Genomic DNA, 19,407 nt, shown 5'->3' with positions numbered 1-19,407 from the left:
TGTCCAGTCTGAATTTAAAGGGAATCTGTCACCTAGTTTTACCCTATAGAGATGCGGACATGCACAGATAGATCCCTGCTAGCATGTCTGCAATATACCTGTCCTATAGCTCTGTGTGGTTTTATTTCGTTTAAAAAATGATTTGATAGATATGTAAATTAGCCAAGTAAGGTGCCCAAGGCCTGGTTACTTACGGTTAAGGAGCCCAACCACGCCCCCTGTGAAGGAGCCCAGCACCGCCTGCATCCAGGAATCTCCTCCTTGCTCACAAAGTTACAGTGCTGTAATCTCATGATGCGCGAGCTAGCGCATGCGCAGTTCGTTCACTGAGGCTAATGCCAGCAAAGGGAATGAACACTTTGCCGGCACTGTGCATGCGCTCTAGCTTGCGCATTGCGAGATTACGGCACTGTAACTTTGTTAGCAAGGAGGAGATTCCTGGATGCAGGCGGTGCTGGGCTCCTTCACAGGGGGCGTGGGTGGGATCCTTAACCGTAAGTAACCACGCCTTGGGCACCTTAGGAGATTTATCAAACTGATGTAAAGGAAATGACTGATAGCAAGCAATCCGATTCCACCTTTTATTTTCCAAAGGAGCTTTGAAAAATGAAAGGTGAAATCTTATTGGTTGCTATGGACGACTAAGTCTGTTCTCCTTTACATCAATTTTGAGAAATCTACCCCTTTGTGATGATGTGGCGTTGGCCATGACTATTATTACCACTGCATTGCATAAACAACAGGAGGGAAGAAATATTTTGGATGATTACATGTACCGTGTAATTAATATCTTACGTTTTGATTATAAGGTACGCCGTGACTCAGCATGACATGTATTCATATTATTCTTTTGCATATACCTTTAATCTGCTAGATGTGAGTCTTATGATAACAAATTAGCATGAATGCTAGTTTTGTCCTTTCTTCATCTTGTGGGTGCTCATCTGCAAACTTATGGCCATGTGTCATTCCTCTGTGGTTATAAATGTTAGATGTCTGTATGTTAGCACTAAATAGGGATTGGTTTAGAGTCGGTGTCTGAAGGTTAGCATGAATGATAAGAGAGCATATCTCATATAGCAAGATTCCACTTCTCCTGCCTCCGACCACCCGGTGTAGAGGGCCTGCAATTCATGTAATTGGGCACAGCAGAAGGCCGAGAGTGGCGCGCTATGCATGGAAAATCACTGCAGGAGTCTCCTTGTGGATTTCATTGTAAAAGGGTGAAATCCACAGTGGAAACCCAAATTATAAATTGACAGGCTGCAGATTTATAATCCACACCACGAGTCAATCTCTGCTGAAGATTTTTTCTTCGACATCATGTGGACGAGGTTTGGTAAATCTCAACCATTTTTATTTAATTTTTTGCTGATGCTGTAATACTCTGCTGATTTTCTTCCCAAAACTCAGTGATGCACAATACATAGCGTATACAGCACGTGTGAACCTACCCTTTAAAGTGTATCAACAGTTTTGCTCTTTAGGGTTCCGAGCTCTGAAACCCCCGCCGATCGCTAGAACGAAGGGAGAGACACATTCACACAGAGCACTGCCTCTCCTCGCTGCTGCAGACTGCAGATGGACTCATAGACTTTGTACTGAGCCTGTCTCCTGCAGCAAGGAGAGTAAGTGCGATATGTGAGCGCGTATCTCTCCTCATTGTAGCGATCAGTGAGGGTCTCAGCACTCAGACCCCCACCAATCAAAACCTTTCATATGTCGCTATGACATTTCAAAAGTTTTTTTTAAAGTTCAGGGACATGTTAAAGTGATAACCGAGAAAGCATCTGTTTTCAGCATCTTCCTTAGGGCTCATTCACACGACCATATGAATGAGTTCCCATCCGTTCTGCAATTTTGCGGAATGGGTACAGGGGGCCACAAAAGATGTGCTGTCCGCATCCGTTGTTCCATTCCGTGGCCCCACTAAAAAGATAGAGCATGTCCTATTCTTGTCTGCAATTGCGGACAAGAATAGGTATTTCTATAATGAGCTGCCCGTTTCGTTCCGCAAATTGCAGAATGCACACGGGCGGCATCCGTCTTTTACGGATCCGCAATTTGCAGACCACGAAACACGGCACAGTCGCGTGAATGCAGTATTTTTAAGGCACTGTTAAGGGTAGGGATGCACAAGCTGCAATGTCAAATTTAACCAGTTAAAAGGATCACAATAAGATTTTGACAGAGTGCATCTTATATTCAAACATGGAAATGTACATTAGGAGAAATATTACTTTAGGATTACATTAAGGAGTTTTATTCATATGCAACTATAACTAAATTTGGTTTTGGAGCTTCGAGTTGTTGTTCAGATATTTTAGGTGTCGGGAAAGGGAGGGAAGAGTGCAGCCCTGAAATCCATCAGCACCTCTATCCCTACCTACTTGCACGACCCGTCCTAACTGATGGCGTACAACTTGGCGGCAGTCCCTAGCTTATATATACGTGCAGGGGCCTAAAGATGATAAGAGGAAAAACAGTGAACAGAGTCAGGGAAGCAAAAGTCAAAGCCAGGAGGTCACGCAGACGTACACAGGGAAAAACACAAGGTCAATACAATCCAAAGTCAGAAGCGAAGAGGTCACATCAAATCCAAGGAGGTCACAAGATCGAGGTCAAAAACAGAGCAGAGGTCAAAACACACAGAGTACACAATATAACAATATGCTGGCGAGGGTAGCAAGACCAATCACAGGCAACCTGCGGCCAGCAGGCTGCCTGTTTAAATAACCCCTACAGGTGAGTCACGTGACGTTACTCGTATTGCGCATAATACAGCTGAGCGCCGATTCATTATTATCGGCGCTCAGATCCCCTGCTGCTCGTTGCCTAGGGGACGGAGGACACCGGCCATGCTGAGGAGGCATGCGTGGCCGGGTCCTCCCCGCCCCCTGGTCACCATGGAGACGAGGACGCCGACCACGTCCTCGCTCCCCTATATGCGCGGGATGCCGGCGGCGCTGCGATGGAAGAGAACGCCACCGGCTCCCCGTGACAGTACCCCCCCTTTTACGAGGGGACACCGTTCCCATAATGACTGGAGTGGGTTTCTCCAGGTGAGCTAAATGGAATTTTTTACCAACCTTTTAGCATGCACCTTGCTAGCTGGTACCCAAGACCTCTTCTCAGGACCATAACCCTTCCAGTGAACCAAATATTCTAGAAATTTTGAATTCTAGTTGGCTGGCAACCTCCACTGGCGGCAGAGATTCCTGAGTAGGGGATGCAGGCGATACGTACTTTTTGTGTAATGCTTTATGGAAAACATTATGGGTACGAAAGGAGTCAGGTAACCGTAACTTAAAAGACACAGGGTTAATGATTTCAGAAGGACCAATAAAGCGCGGTGAAAATTTACTTGAAGGTACCTTCAGAGACAAATTCCTGGTAGTCAACCACACTTTATCTCCCAACCCAAAATCCACTCCTCGCGAGCGCCTCCTGTCAGCATTAACTCTTTTGAATCTCCAGAGCTTTTTTCAGGTTCAACTGACCCTGGTCCCAGACTGTGCACAGTTCTTTAACTATTACATCAGCTTCAGGAACCTGCGAGGAGGATGGCGAAACTGAACTAAATCTCGGATGAAAACCATGATTACAAAAGAAAGGAGACATACCAGTAGACAAATTCACCTGATTGTTAATGGCGAATTCCGCCACAGACAAGTATTCCACCCACCGATGTTGGTTGTCGGAGACATAACGCCTCAAAGTTTGACCGTTGGTTTCAGGATGAAAGGCCGAAGAAAAAGACAAAGAGATATTAAACTTATGACAAAAAGCCCTCCAAAACCTTAAGAACGAATTGAACGCCTCTATCCGAAACCACATTCTCTGTGATCCCGTGTAAGCGTATCACATGATCTACAAACAGGGAGGCCAAAGTCTTAGCATTGGGCAGCTTTGATAGAGGAATAAAATGCACCATCTTACTAAATCTGTCAACAACCACCCATTCCACCGACTTACCCTCTGAAACCGGTAGGTCGGTGATAAAATCCATGGAGATATGGGACCAAGGTCTACTAGGGATCACAAATCACCCACCAGACGGGACCTGGGAGTCTTGGACCTGGCACATAACTCACATGAGGACACATATGAGTGGACATCTCTGGACAAAGTGGGCCACCAGTAAAACCTGGAGACGAGTTCCATGGTGGCATTAATACCCGGATGTCCGCTAAACACAGAATTATGGCACTCATCCAACAGTCAGAGATGTAAATGACCAGGGACAAATAATTTATCAGTTGAGGATTGTACCGGAGTCATGTGTTGTCCCGCAGTTATTTCAGTCGTCAGATCGGAGGAGACCGAAGCCACAATGCTGGTAATATCAATTCTGGTGGAGTATCAGGAGATGGAAAAGCACAAAAACTCCAGGATAGGGCATCTGCCTTGATATTTTTACTTCCTGGCCTGAAAGTAATACAAAAGTTAAAACGTGTAAAGAATAATGCCCGCCTAGCCTGTCTCGGATTCAAACGCTTAGCAAATTCCAAAAACAATAGATTCTTATGATCCGTTGGAACCGTAATACAATGTTGAGCCCCCTCCAAAAAATGATGCCATTCTTCAAAGGCCCATTTAATAGCAAGTAACTCTCTGTTTCCAATATCATAATTTCTCTCAGTGGAAGAGAGCTTACGAGAAAAGAACGCACAGGGCCTCAGATTAGTGAGAGTTGAACCCTGAGAGAGTACTGCTCCTACCCCATCCTCGAAGGCATCGACCTCAACTACAAAAGGCCTCTCTTGGTCTGGTTGAACCAATATTGTGGCATTAACAAAACACCTCTTGAGTGTTTCGAAAGCTTTTATGGCCTCCGGCGACCAATTCACTAAATCTGCCCCCTTCCTGGTTAGGTCGGTGAGAGGTTTGGCAATAACAGAAAAAAATTTAATACATTTTCGATAATTAGAAAAACCCAAAAATCGTTGTAATGCTTTAAGGTAGGAGGGTCTTACCCATTCCAGAATAGCCTGCACCTTCCCTGGATCCATCTTAAAGGATTGGGGTGTGACAATATATCCCAAAAATAAAATTTCCTGTACCCCAAAGATACACTTTTCACCTTTAGCAAATAGTTGGTTTTCACGAAGAACCTCCAGTACCTGTCTAATGTGGCTAATGTGAGAGTCCCAGTCAGGTGAATAAATCTAAATATCATCCAAATACACAATCATGAATTTCCCAATAAATTGTCTAAAAATATCATTGACAACATTTTGGAAAACCGCCGGGGCATTAACCAAATGGCATCACTAAATATTCACAATGGCCCTCAGGGGTATTAAAGGCCGTTTTCCACTCATCCCCCTCCTTAATTCGAATGAGATTGTAAGCCCCTCTGAGATCGAGTTTGGTGAACCAGTGAGATTCAAGAACTTGATTGAACAGGTCAGGAATCAACGGCAAAAAGTACTGATTTTTAATAGTAATTTTGTTTATCTCTCTGTAATCAATACAAGGTCTCAATCCCCCATCTTTTTTCTCAACAAAGAAAAATCCTGCCCCCATAGGAGACACTGAGGGTCTAATATGACCTTTTTGCAAACTCTCCTCCAAATAATCCCTCATAGACTTCTGTTCAGGACTGGACAAATTATAAATACGACCCTTAGGGTACTTAGATTTCGCAATAAGTTCTATGGCACAATCATTTGGTCTATGAGGGGGAAGAAACTCTGCATCGGACATGGAAAAAACATCAGCGAAGTCACTGATGTATGGGGGAAGAGTTTTCGACTCAGTAGTGATTCCAGCCTAAATAACAGGTAGACAGTATGAATTACATTTTAGTCCCCATTTCTCCAAATCACCCGTGGACCAGTTAATTATTGGGTTATGAATCTGGAGCCAAGCCAAAAACTACCTCCACGGGTAAATGTTTTAGTATCAAAAAAGAACAAATTTCAGTATGACAAGCCCCCACAGTCAAGGTTACTTAGGGAGTACAAAATTCCACAGTTCCACCCACCAAAGGAGTAGAGTCAATGGCAATAATATGGATAGGGTTAGGAAGAGACAACATGGGTACCCCAACGGAAAGTGCAAAATTATGGTCAATAAAATTAGAAGCGGACCCCGAGTCAATAAACGCCTTCCCAGAACTCTTGCAAGAACCCAAATAAATTACCACCGGTACTAATACTTTCTCTTTACCCACTTCTGGGAGTACCTTACCCTTCAAGATGTCCGGTCGTGAGGATCTCCGGGAGAGAGGAGTCTTAGGGCATTGTTGTATCCAGTGGTCAAATTCTCGGCAATAAAGGCAGGCACCCCTTAGACGTCGCTGATCCCTTCTGGTCATTCCGAGCTGCATGAGTTCTTCAGGATAATTCTCTACCTTGACTCCCATGGGTAAGGAGTCTGGCTTGACGACCACCTGTGGAAAGGTCAGATGTTCTCGTTGCCTTTCCCTAATATGTCAGACCAGTCTAACAGCCAGAGTCATAGTCTGCTCTGAGGGGGCAGGGTAGGGATAACTGACCAACATATCCTTAAGGTTTTCAGAGAGCCCTGATCTAAACTGGCACTTAAGCGCTGGCTCATTCCAGCCAGAGGGAACACACTACTTCCGGAACTGAGTGCAGTATTCCTCCACCGGTCTGTCCCCCTGAGTGAGAGACTTCAACTGAGATTCTGCCACAGTCGACTTATCGGGTTCATCATATAGTACTCCCTAAGGGGAGTCTGTGGGGAGGGAATAGACCCATTCTTGTGGGTCCCCCTGCAACAAACAGATAATTATTCCTACTCTTTGCTGTTCGGAACCCTAATAATGAGGGCGTAAATGAAAATACAACTTACAACTTACCTTAAACGTCAGGAAATACGATCCCCGGAAAAACGATCAGGCAGCTTAACACGGGGTTCGAGATTCTAAAGGGAGGAGGCCGCCATAGGTGGGGTTTAAACCAATTCCTGCTGCTGTAATCTCTCTGCCAAATCCTGTACCATTTGGGCAAGATTATGGACCTGATCAGTAATTATTCGCATAGGGTCCATAGTGTTAGGTAAGGCCCGTGATTCTGTCACGAAAGGGAGTGAAGAGTGCAGCCCTGAAATCCACCTGCACCTCTATCCCTACCTACTTGCACGACCCGTCCTAACTGACGGCGTACAACTTTGCGGCAGTCCCTAGCTTATATACAAGCAGGGGCCTAAAGATGATAAGAGGAAAAACAGTGAACAGAGTCAGGGAAGCAAAAGTCACAGCCAGGAGGTCACGCAGGTACACAGGGAAAAACACAACAACAAGGTCAATACAATCCAAAGTCAGAAGCCAAGAGGTCACGTCAAATCCAAGGAGGTCACAAGGTCGAGGTCAAAACACACAGAGTACACAATATAACAATATGCTGGTGAGGGTAGCAAGACCAATCACAGGCAATCTGTGGCCAGCAGGCTGCCTGTTTAAATAACCCCTACAGGTGAGTCACGTGACCAGCGTCACGTGACTCGTATTGCGCATAACACAGCTGAGCGCCGATTCATTATTATTGTCTCTCAGATCCCCTGCTGCTCGTTGTCTAGGGGACGGAGGACACTGGCCACGCTGAGGAGAACGGTCCTCCCTGGTCACCATGGAGACGAGGACTCCGACCGCGTCCTCGCTCCGCTATATGCGCGGGATGCCGCCGGCACTGCGAAGGAAGAGCGCGCCTCTGGCTCCCTGTGACATTAGGGCAAATGGACACTCGCACTGTGAACAGCGGTTTTGGTCCAGACGATTCTCTGCATATTTTCTGGGTTGCGGCCGGATCGCCATCAATGGGGCCGGACGACAATCGTGTAGTTTCAGGCAATGCCAGATCCATAGAGACCCGGCAGGCTGTTCCCTGCCAAAACAGTCTGTCAGATCTCAGAAATGCCCTGTAGTGAGTCCTGTAGACCCATAGTGGATCCAGTATATATATATTGACATCAAATTGATATATATTTGGTAGCAATATTGCTTTTTTGGCGCCATTTGGGATTACTATTTTTATTTCCATTTTTATTTTTTCTATTTTATTATTTTTATATCTTGTTTTTAAATTGTATGTAATCGGATGCAATTATTGCATAATAAATGCTTGTATAGAGGGTGCATTCTTTCTTGATGATTTCAAATGAGGAGTGCCTGGATATATTCTATTCATGTGTATTTGATGCTTAGCTGATGTGCGTTCGGCAGATGACGGGAAAGAAAAGGATTGGGCATGTTTACATTTTGACATGCCTGTTGCTTTGTTTTCAAGGGAGATAAGCTGTGGCCAGAGGTGTTTGGCAGGACATACTCTCCTCCATCAATTCACAACTCATCCTTGCTCAGATGAACTAAGTGGCCATGTGTGTGTTTGGAGATCTGGGGAAACGTTCTCCCATTTGTCTGAATGAACCTCCACGATCCAGTCAAGTTCTTTGCATTCCCTTTTACTCTTGCAGAATGCAGGTACACTGGGCACAATATGATACCGGAGAGTGCTTGCTCTGTGCTTCTGCAGGTTTACTTGCTCGCAGGATATGGTTTATCTGAAAGTGAAGATTGGTCTTCACAGGACATTGCCAGACGAAGGTTTCAATTCCTGCAGCAGCGATAAAGTCACGAAGGGGTAGTAGTAATAATGAATCCTTGTGTATTAGTAATGAAATCCCTTGTACACTGTGCATTTGCACAATATCAAATGCCATGAGGTAATTGGAGTCCTAGGACTCAGTACGGTGCCGGCAGAGCATTGTCTTACTGCTCAGGATCTTCTGCGTGCATCCATCATGATGAGTGTACTTTGCACCATGATTTTATGTGGGGCAGCGGGCGTGTTATGTAGTGTGTTCTCCTGCTCTGGATCATTATACAAATGGATTTCTTCATTAGCAGTGTAACTGTGCATCATCCTAGAGAGCAGCGTGATTAATATCTGTGTGAAGATACTCAGCATCTCAGTAAAGAGCGTATTCATCATCAGTGTGCAGTGTGATGGCGAACACATCATACATTCTCACCGTGATGAAGTCCGTGATTACTGATTACCAGCCACAAATGGGGTCCGCTGGGACTAGGCTATTAGATATGATCAGCCATTTTATATAATATATATATATATATATATATATATATATACACAGTTAGGAACAGAAGTATTTGAACACCCTGCAATTTTACAAGTTCTCCCACTTAGAAATCATGGAGGGGTCTGAAATTCACATTGTAGGTTCATTCCCACTCAGAGACAGAATAAAAAATTAAAAAAGGAAATCACATTGTATGATTTTTAAAGAATTTATTTGTCTTGCACTGCTGAACATAAGTATTTGAACACCTGAAAAACAGCAAGGATTCTGGCTCTCAAAGACCTGTTACTGTGCCTTAAAAAGTCCACCTCTACCCCACTCATTAATCTAACTTAGTAGCACCTGTCTGAGCTCTTTAAAGACACCTGTCCACCCCACAGTCAGTCAGACGCCAACTACTACCATGGGCAAGACCAAAGAGCTGTCAATAGACACCAGAGACAAAATTGTGGACCTCCACAAGGCTGGAAAGGGCTACGTGGCAAGGAGGAGATCTGTGTGGAGGAGTGGGCCAAAATCCCTGTTGCGGTGTGTGCAAACCTGGTCAAGAACTACAGGAAACATTTGACCTCTGTAATTGCAAACAAAGGCTTCTGTACCAAATATTAACACTGATTTTCTCAGTTGTTCAAATACTTATGTTCAGCAGTGCAAGACAAATACATTCTTAAAAAATCATACAATGTGATTTCCAGATTTTTTTTTTAAATTCTGTCTCTCAGAGTGGGAATGCACCTACAATGTGAATTTCAGACCCCTCCATGATTTCTAAGTGGGAGAACTTGCAAAATCGCAGGGTGTTCAAATACTTCTGTTCCTCACTGTATACTGCAGAGCTATTAAGCTTGTAGACAGAGACATCTATAATATTTGCTCTATTGTTTGTATAGTCGGGGTTATCCTTTACCTGTCAGTCCCGGGGTCAGCTGAGATTTGTTAAAGCTTGAATTTCTTTTCGCCTTTTCAACAATAGACAATAGCAATGATGTTTGCTTCAGTTCCTGTTATGTGAATGGGTAAATATATGCTTTGGAAGGGTTTATATCTTCTTGGCAATAATTTAGACTAAGAAGAACACACTTAGTGCACGGGATTTTAAGGCACACTAGAGCCTGCGCTCCTTGTTATCAACCATTACAGAAAATGTCGGCCTTTGAGATCGGACACATATCTTCTGTTGAGAATCTCCAGACACAATCGTGTACATGCCAGTGAATCAGATTAGCAGATGGGTTTTATCTGAGAGAACGCTCCAAACACAGTGAAAGCTAGTCGCAAGTCATCACTCTTATCTTTTCTGACAGGCTACCTATGCGTAATTTGGGATTTTGCTTAAGGAGGACCTGCCATCTCTCCTGACATGTCTATTTCAGCAAATATCTGTATTCCCCATAAAATAACAGCTCTAGAACATCTTTAGCTTGTGTTTTCCTCTGTTGTTCTTCCTAGAAATATGAATAAATTGACAGCTGTATAGCGAAGAAGAACCGACACTCACTTTCTTGATGATATGAAGAAACTTTTGTTCAAAGGTTAATAGCATCATCAGTGACTAGTTTTGGCTCAAATTGCAGTTTGAAAAAGGCTCAGACTTGAGCCGAAACTCGTCATGAAAGTGAGTGCGGGTCCATCTTTGCTATATACCAGTGGGACGCCTTCCCTGGACGCGCGCATCACGTGCAAACCGCAGTGCCGACCCATCTTCTCTGATGAATTGACAGCTGAGTGTCACAAGTTGGGGGGGTGCCTGACATTGTCCAATCAGTGCCGAAATTGCCTGATTGTGTAGGGATACGCCCCATGACGTAACGCCCAGTTATCAATTTATTCATAAATTTCAAGAATGAATAACGGATGAACCTATCAGCCCAAAGTTTTAAGAAAAAAATGCTTATTTTGTTATTTTATGAGGAACAAATATATGTACAAAAACAGACATGTGAGGAGAGGTGACAGCTCCTCCTTCACTGTGTTTTTGAGGAAACAAATACCTGTTCATGCCATAGTTAAGATGTTGTCAGATGGGGACGGCCAAGGTTACTTCCTTTCTTATATGATCCAGTCCTAACATAATACTTGAATTACCACATAGTTAAATCTGTATATTTATGCATAAATGTATATGTTCTAGGTCTTTTGGCACCTCATCTGACCCATTTTAATTACCCAAAAGCCTTTTGATAATGAGCAACTATAATTTTAGATGGGAGCCCTAAGGGGGGGAGCAGGCTCACGTCGCTGCCTGGAATATTTAGTATGGGTTCATCTTGTACATCTATTAAAATGGAAGGTAATTAACTCTGCTCTCTCCTCTCATTCCTCAGCTCAAATCGAAATAATTCCGTGCAAAATCTGTGGAGACAAATCATCAGGGATCCATTACGGGGTCATCACCTGCGAGGGTTGTAAGGTACAGTATGTGACAACGTTGAAATACTGTCTTTATTTCAAGCCCACCATATATGCAGTCAGTGACTGAACACGTGATAGAATAAGATTTATGAGCAGCAGTGATACACGAGAAGGGAAAATAGTGGGGGAGATTTATCCAAACTGGTGTAAAGTAGAACTGGTTTAGTTGCCCATAGCAACCAATCAGATTCCACCTTCCATTTTTCAGAGCTCCTTTAGAAAATGAAAGGTGGACTCTTATTGGCTGCTACGGGCAACTAAGCCAGTTTTCCTGTACAGCAGTTTTGATAAATCTCCCCCATTCTGTTCAGAGGCAGATTATTTAATAGCCAGCTATGCAGGGAAATTTATAAAGTTGTATTGACATGTGCCAATCTTAATTCTGGATTACGTTCCCATCATGATTAAAAGTGGACTTACACGTACAGATATTCGGACAGATTATAGTGAACAAACGTGAACAATCTCCCCGGGTAATGGTGCAGCCGATCACCTGCTGAATGAGCGAAACGCTCATTTATCGGGTAAAATTGGCGGGGCTGGTGGGGGGCGGTGTGCTAGGGGAGGGGTATAGGGTTTATATAGGGTGGCAAGGGCGGGAAAAGGGCCATCTTGTGGGGATAGCAGATTTGCAGCAGCCCTTGTCAGAGCTGCTGCGTACCTCTTGTGTATGCTGTTCCTCTCCCAGGATGCCTTCAGTGGAAGTAGCGGCAGCGGAGAGAAGGGGATCTGAATGGCTGCAGGCTTCAGTGCAGGGCTTTCTTCCGGGGTCGGGGGATTCGGCCTCCGCGGCTACCCCCATTTGCCGGCCTCTGAGGACTAGGCCTTCGGCGCGCCTTAGTCCGGAGGAGTCCCCTCCGGGGACCCTTCGGCACACGCCGCAGGTAAGAACAGGGTAACCAGGCGGTCGTGTGCCGGGAGGAATCCTATAGTGAGGCGGGATCCTGGGTGGGGGAGACAGGACCGGGATCGGCAGGTGGGCCGGGACCTTGCCCGGCGTGGGAGAGAGGTCCAAGCTCCTTCATCAGGACGGCGGGGTCAAGATGGCAGCCCTGTGCTGAGTACAGTTACCGGGCAGCTCGTGGCTGGCTTAGAGTCGACTCCAGCTTTGGCAATGGCGGCCTCTAGTGGTGAAGCTGCAGGCTCTGGCAGCGGCAGCAGCAAGAGGGGGCACAGGCGGTGTTGAAGATCTGAGGACAGCCAGAGGGGAGACCAGCGCCGGGCAAGTTCCACTACTTCACGATTCGGCTGGTGGAATCACAGCATCCATGCAGCCAGGTGAGTCACGTGGGGAGACCTCATTAACGGTTGCTTGTCTTGGGGGTGTCCATGGCTTGCGGGCTGGGGGAGTTGTTATTGGGGTTATGGGAGTTAGTGAAAGGGTTGGTGGGTACGGGGTCAGGGATAGGGTCACCGGTGGCGGCGTGGGGTTTACAAGGGTCAGAAGCAACGGGTAGTAGTTGGGCAGTGGCGGCAGAAGGGACTGGGGATAGTAGGGTTGTGGGTACGGGGGCCAGTGGGTCGTCGGGAGTATCGCCGCAAGGGTCGGTGGATAAGGACGGGGTTAAGAAGAGGGAAGGGGTTAAGGAGAATGACGGGGGGAGCCGCCTTTGTATGACACGGCGAGAGGGGAGGTATATGTTTGTTTTGAGGGACCATTTGAGGCAGGAGGTGAGAGCAAAATTTTGGAAATGGGAGTACGTGGACATATTTTTGTTACTCCCACTAGAACGGTTCAATTTAGATAGGGATAGGAAGGAGGATAAGAAGAAGGAAGATGAGGACAAGCGGCGGTACCGTTTGATTCCGTGGACTTTTTCCAACTGGTTGCAGGCGTTTGTGATGCTGGCCAGTGTAATTGGGGAGAAAGCGCCGGAGAATCGTTCCGTGCTTTTCTGTAACATAGACGCGATAGGGGAGGCATATCGGGTAAATGGGGGGCAGGGGTGGTTGAGGTACGACGAGCAATTTCGGTAACGAAAAGCGGCTCAGTCTAGCATTCGGTGGGATCATAAGGACATTGGCCTCTGGATGAGCGTGATGCCTCCAGTTCAGGGCGGTGCAGTCCTTTCCGGGGGCGCCGGGAGTTCTGGGCAATCAGAGCGCTCAGCGGCCTCGTAAAAGGGGTTATGTTTCCTGTTTAATTAGGGCGGATGCAAGTATGGGGACAAGTGCAAATTTAAGCACGAGTGTTCCTCATGTGGTGGGAATCATGGAGCGCAGAGGTGCTTCAGAGGTCGTAAAAGAAAGGGTTGGGGTAATGCAGCTGGAAAAGGGGCGGACGCCAATTCGGGTAACCGAGATGGTGCCTTTTCTAAATAGGTACCCGAATGCGGAGGCGGCAGAGTTTCTGTTAATAGGTTTTAGGGAGGGTTTTCGTATCCCGTTCGTTGAGGGCGATTTTTGACAAGGGAGGAAGAATTTGAGGTCAGCAAGGGAGCTTCCAGGGGTGGTTAATAAAAAATTGCGGAAAGGGGTGGAGTTGGGTCGCATGGCAGGGCCCTTTGGAGACTTTCCGATGCATGATCTGCGGGTGTCACCGCTGGGGGTCGTGCCTAAGAGGGAGCCTAATAAATTTCACCTTCGCCATTACCTTTCATTTCCAAAAGGGGGTTCGGGTAATGACGAGATTGCGCCTGAGTTGTATTCGGTGGTGTATACATCGTTTGATGAGGTGGTTCATTGGGTTCAAAATTATGGGCAGGGAGCTTTGTTGGCTAAGGTTGATATTAAGGCAGCATTTCGTCTTTTACCGGGGCACCCAGAGTGTCAGAATTTGCTGGGTTGTTTTTGGGACGCTTTTTTTTTTTTTTGTTGATTGGTGTTTGCCCATGGGTTGTTCAGTTTTGTGCGCCTACTTTGAGACGTTCAGTACATTTTTGGAGTGGGTGGAGAGGGATTGGTCGGGTTGGGGTTCTATTATCCATTATTTGGATGATTTTTTGTTCATTGGGCCTCCGAGTTCGAAGGGATGCTCCGTGATGTTGCATTCTTTCGGAGCCCAGTCGCAACTTTTTGGGGTTCCATTGGCGTCGGAAAAAAACGGAGGGCCCTACGACGGTGTTGAGTTTTTGGGGATAGTCATAGATATTGAGGCTATGGAGTGCAGGTTGCCTGAGGACAAAGTTGAGGATTTACGGCGGGGATTCAGGCTCCTCATCACTTTGTGCGGCTTAATCGGGAGCTGCGGGACAATTTGAGGTCTTTATGGATGTCGGAGGGTGTGTTGGCAGCAGATCTGGACTTGTTTACAGATGCGGCAGGGGGTACGGTTTTGGGGTATATTTACAAGGTCGTTGGTGTGTAGGGTAGTGGTCGATGTGATAAAGAATTTGGTGTTGCTGGAGCTCTTTCCTATTGTGGTAGCGGTGCCCATTTGGGGGGATTTTTTCCGAAATAGGAAGGTGCGATTCCATTGTGGGTGTGGTGGAGGTCATTAATCGCATTTTGGCTTCATCACCGCCGGTTGTATGTTTGCTTCAGCATTTGATTTTGGGTTGTTTATTATTGAATGCTTGGATAGTAGCGTCCCATGTGCCTGGGGTGAGTAACTCCAATTGTGGATGCTTTGTCTCGTTTTCAGTGGGATCGGTTTCGGGTGTTGGCATCGGAGGCGGACGAGCAGGGAGCTAGCTTTCCCCAGGAGCTGTGGAATCGACATTTGGTCGGTTGGAGAGTTGATGAGGGAATCCTTAACGGCAGGGACCTGGGCAGCTTGCAAGAAGGCATGGGGTTTATGGGAGAAATGGAGGCAGCGTTTTCAGGGGTGTGGGTTAGATGGAGGGGCTTTGATGTTGCTGTTTGTGGGGCACTGCAGAGAGGAGGGATGGTCTGTGTCCAGAATAAATAAGTTTATGACAGGGGTGGCTTTCGGTTGTAAGTGTCGGGCTACAACGGATGTAACAAAATCATTTTGGGTGTTGCAGGCATTAAGGGGTTGGAGGAGGCGGTCGCAGGGGGTGGATCAGCGTCAGCCTGTTTCCTACGCGTTGTTGGTGGATATAATGGAACACTTGGGGCGGGTTTGTGTGTCAGTTGGTGAGGTTAGGTTGTTTAAGTTGGCCATTTCTTTTGCTTTCTTTGGAGCATTGCACATTGGGGATATGGTTAGTCGGAGTAAGAGCCGAGCGGGTGGGCTTCAGAGAGAGGATGTGTTTTTATTCCATGATAGGGTGTCATTTTGTATTAGGAAGTCGAAAACGGATCAGTTGGTTCGGGCTTGTCGGATGGTTTTGTGTCAGGTGGTTGGGTCGGCCGCGTGCCCGGTTCAGTGTCTTAGGGAGTTTGGGGGGCAGGAGGTTGGGGGGGATGGACTGTTGGTTCATGAGGATGGGTCGTTTCTTTCTCGTTTCCAGTTTATCGCTGTACTGCGAGCTTGTTTAAAAAGGTTGGATAGGGATCCCTTGTTGTTTGTGGGTCATTCTTTTCGGATCGGCGTGGCCACTGAAGCGGTTTGGAAGGGGATGGGGGATGAGGTCATTTGTAGCATTGGTCGTTGGGAGTCTATCCGGTTCTGGTTATATGTTAGGCATGCGTTGTTATAAAGGGGGGTGATGTTTTTTGCGGGGATGGGGGCATGTAGAGGGCTGTTTTTGTTGATGTGTTGTATTTTGTGTTCCTTGCAGGTGGTTCAGCGTGCCTGGTCTGGATTATGGGGCACTTTTATGTGTTCTGGGGAGCGTTGTGCGCAGCGGTCAGGGTGGACGGAAGACAGATGGGTTTTCCAAGAGAGGTGGCGGTTATTCACTGGTTGGGGATGAGAGGAATGCTGTGGAGTTGGGCTCTTCCGGAGTTTCACAAGGTTGCGAGGTTAGATACATCCCCGGGGCCTTGGTGTTTCCCATTCGAGAGCACACAAAGGACATTAAATTTGATTTGCCGCGTTTGTGGGCTCAGTTTCCGGGAATGGTGACGGTCTGGTCGGATATGGTGCCGTGTAAGCAATGGAGTGACGCTAGCTCAGTGGAGAGGCTGAACAAAGAGAGGATAAAAGTTAATAGGGCGGTTGGTCGTTTTCTGGTGAGGAATGGCGGTATTGCGGTTCGTCATAGGGAACTGGAAGCGGGGGAGGGGGCTTCTGGAGGGGGGATGGGGTACATCTGAATGCGGTGTGTATTGACTTATGGTGTTCAGGTTTACAGGACGGGATTGAGTTGGCTTTTCGGGTGTGGCGGGACGCAAGGAGGTGAGGTTTCTTCCCCTTGTGTGGTGGGTCCTTGGAGTTGGTGGTTATGGTGGCTCTGGCATGGTGGGGAGGGAGCCAAGGGGGCTCTGGACTCCCCAGGTATTGGATTTTGGGGTGTGATATGGCGGGTATCTGCCCACGTTTGTTGCCCATGGTTACCGGTTTCTGCCTCTGAGCTGGCGTTTATCGGCTACAGGTAATTTAATTGAGGGGTGGGGCAGTTACCCATCAGGTTTACGGAGCTCCAAGGACCCTCTTCGTGCTGTCATGTTTTTCTCAAGGTTTTTTTGGTGTTCTTAGGAAGGTTCTTGGGTGGGCCTTCAGGTGGGAAGGCCTTGGGTTGGTTATTATTTATGTTATTTATTGTATTTATGTTATTAATTAAATGGCTAATGTGGCCAATAAAATCCACTTGCGGTGTTGTGTCCTTTATTGGGTTGGGAATTGGGAGATTGGTAGGGGAACGACTCGACAATACGCTGGTCAAGATTCATGACTTGGACTTTTTTTTTAAAAGTTGACAAAAAACGTCCTAAAGCCACTCCAGTATGTAGCGTAGTACAGAAAACTGGAGCCTAAAAAAGTAGACAAAAAGTAGCATTTGTAGACAAAAGTGTTAGGATTAAAGATGAACCAAATTTAACAATGTTTGCCATTTGATAAATTTGTCACAAAGTACGCCAACGCAGACTCCAAGAAAGTTGACGTTCCACATGATAAATCCCCCCTTTGTTCTTTCTCTTGAAAGAGAGCTATTCTGCATAGACAGTTTTACGCAGAGGCATTCAGAGGGGTGCTATGCTACACTACATGCCATATTACAGATGTATTCACACAGGCCGCATACAGTTGCACGTGTACAGGGTCTGTGCACATTGCAATGTCATAAATTTTTTTTAGCATGACTTGTTAATACTGTACCTCTTGAGATTATTCACCATTTTTTTGTTACGTTCTTTATGCAGTGTTAGATTGCTACAATGATCAGAAACTAAACTGTTGTGGATGGTATTTTCTAAAATCCAAAAAGAAAGTGATTAAAACCACAGTCTGAACCACATTAAAAATGTAATATATTAGCTTTTTTCTTTTTTTTTTTTTTTTGCTGTGTTTTTGTTGTGTTGGCTGTGTTTTAGGCTGTGTTCACATGTGCTGGCTCTGCCAGATGTTACACTGGAACAGATTTAAAATAATACAGTTTGCTTAAATCATTACTGTACTGAGCTGTACCATATGTAGAGTATGTTGTGTTTTTATATGCTGTGTACCAGTTTTTTGTGTTTTTGTTCTCCTTACCTTCACCGGTAAAATATATCCCGGTAACTTAATCACAATTTTTTTTATAGATACCAGGGAACATATCCTAAACCTTTTTGATTTAAAGTGTCCTGTCTCAGAAGTCTGAGCCCATCTAGATTCCCGAGAGATTTCCATATATGTATAATACAGGTGGTCACATAATCATTATAGCTATATAGTTACATAAGTTGAAAAATTACACAGGTCCATTAGGTTCAACCTTTTTCAGATGAACTCATCTGTCGTGCATTCACAAATTTGCACCTAGAAGTGACTTTCGTCCATATCCGTGCATTTTCTGCTATGTTCAGCAATAGGAATGTCAACGTCAGTGGTAATTTAGCACATCACCTGACAGTATGGGTGAAGGGATCTCCATTTTTTTTGTCTTTTGTCAATTGGCTCTCTTTTTTTTCTGACCTCTTCCACAGTTTTGCTGGGACCGATAATCTCTGTAGCACAAACATGAATGTGTTGCTGTGCGTTGCCATCTGCTTATCTGTCATTTCTGCTATGGCAGGGGCATCTGTGACATTAATCATTTCCTAATCTTTTGTTTGATTGAAAGCAGGTCTTTCTATGAGGGAGGACTTCACGCACAATGAATTTATAGGCAACATATATGGAATAATAGATGTCCTACCGTGACCATAATCACAATCAGGTGACATATGAGCCAGGGTGGGGTTATGTACAGATGCATGAAACCCAGATATTAAATAAATGACTCAGGCTTCTTTCACACTAGCGTTAGGCTTGTCTGGCAGACTGTTCCCCTGCCGGATCCGAACTAACGCTTGCATATGTATGCTCCCGGAAGTCCAGCCCGACCCCATTCACTATAATGGGGACGGGCAGGAGATGCAGCCTCAGCACGGCAAACATGACGAGAGGTGGCCAGACAAATACCGCAACACACAAGACTTGCTTAAAGGGAACCTGTAATCAAACCGTACTATTGGCAGCATAAAGTAGAGACAGTCTGTCATTTATAAGTTAAAAGCCGAGAACCAAACATCACAATCATTGCAGACTGGGCCTGGAAAAGAGTCCCGGCCACCTGAGAAGAGTCCTGGTTACTCATGAATTCCTGCTCTCCTGCCCACCTGCTGATGACTGACAGGCTTCTACCTAGTTTTCTCCCTTTCTCTCTAGGAGAGAACTGCCAACCATCAGCAGATGGGTGAGAGAGCAGGAGATTATAATAACCAGAACTCTTCTCAGGTAGATTTGACTCTTCTCAAGGCCTGGGCTGCAATGATTATGAGGCTGGTTCTCAGCAACCACTTTCTATTAGCTCATGAGTGACACACCGCTGAAATCAGCATTTCTGTCACTATTTTATGCTGCCCTCAGTGAGGCCTGCATAAAGTTGATGACAGGTTCACTTTAATTCTTTGCCAGCCCCCTTTCCATAAACAGGCGTAAAAAATGATAAATTA

At 45.8% G+C, this 19,407-nt stretch overlaps 1 protein-coding gene across 2 annotated transcripts in view; it reads left to right on the top strand.

Moving 5' to 3' along the window:
• The window catches only part of RORA (RAR related orphan receptor A), a 520,597-nt gene that overhangs the window by 476,658 nt on the left and 24,532 nt on the right, over positions 1–19,407 (top strand). For both annotated transcript variants that reach the window (XM_040413736.1, XM_040413737.1), the window contains one exon: positions 11,394–11,479. In XM_040413736.1, the coding sequence (XP_040269670.1) occupies positions 11,394–11,479 (86 nt within the window). The remainder of the gene's footprint in view (positions 1–11,393; positions 11,480–19,407) is intronic.

Source organism: Bufo bufo, chromosome 1 (genome assembly GCF_905171765.1).
Source record: "Bufo bufo chromosome 1, aBufBuf1.1, whole genome shotgun sequence".
In the NCBI taxonomy this organism is placed as follows: Eukaryota; Metazoa; Chordata; class Amphibia; order Anura; family Bufonidae; genus Bufo; species Bufo bufo.
The sequence above is the reverse complement of the archived record's forward strand: the minus strand, read 5'-3'. Positions and strand labels throughout refer to the sequence as shown.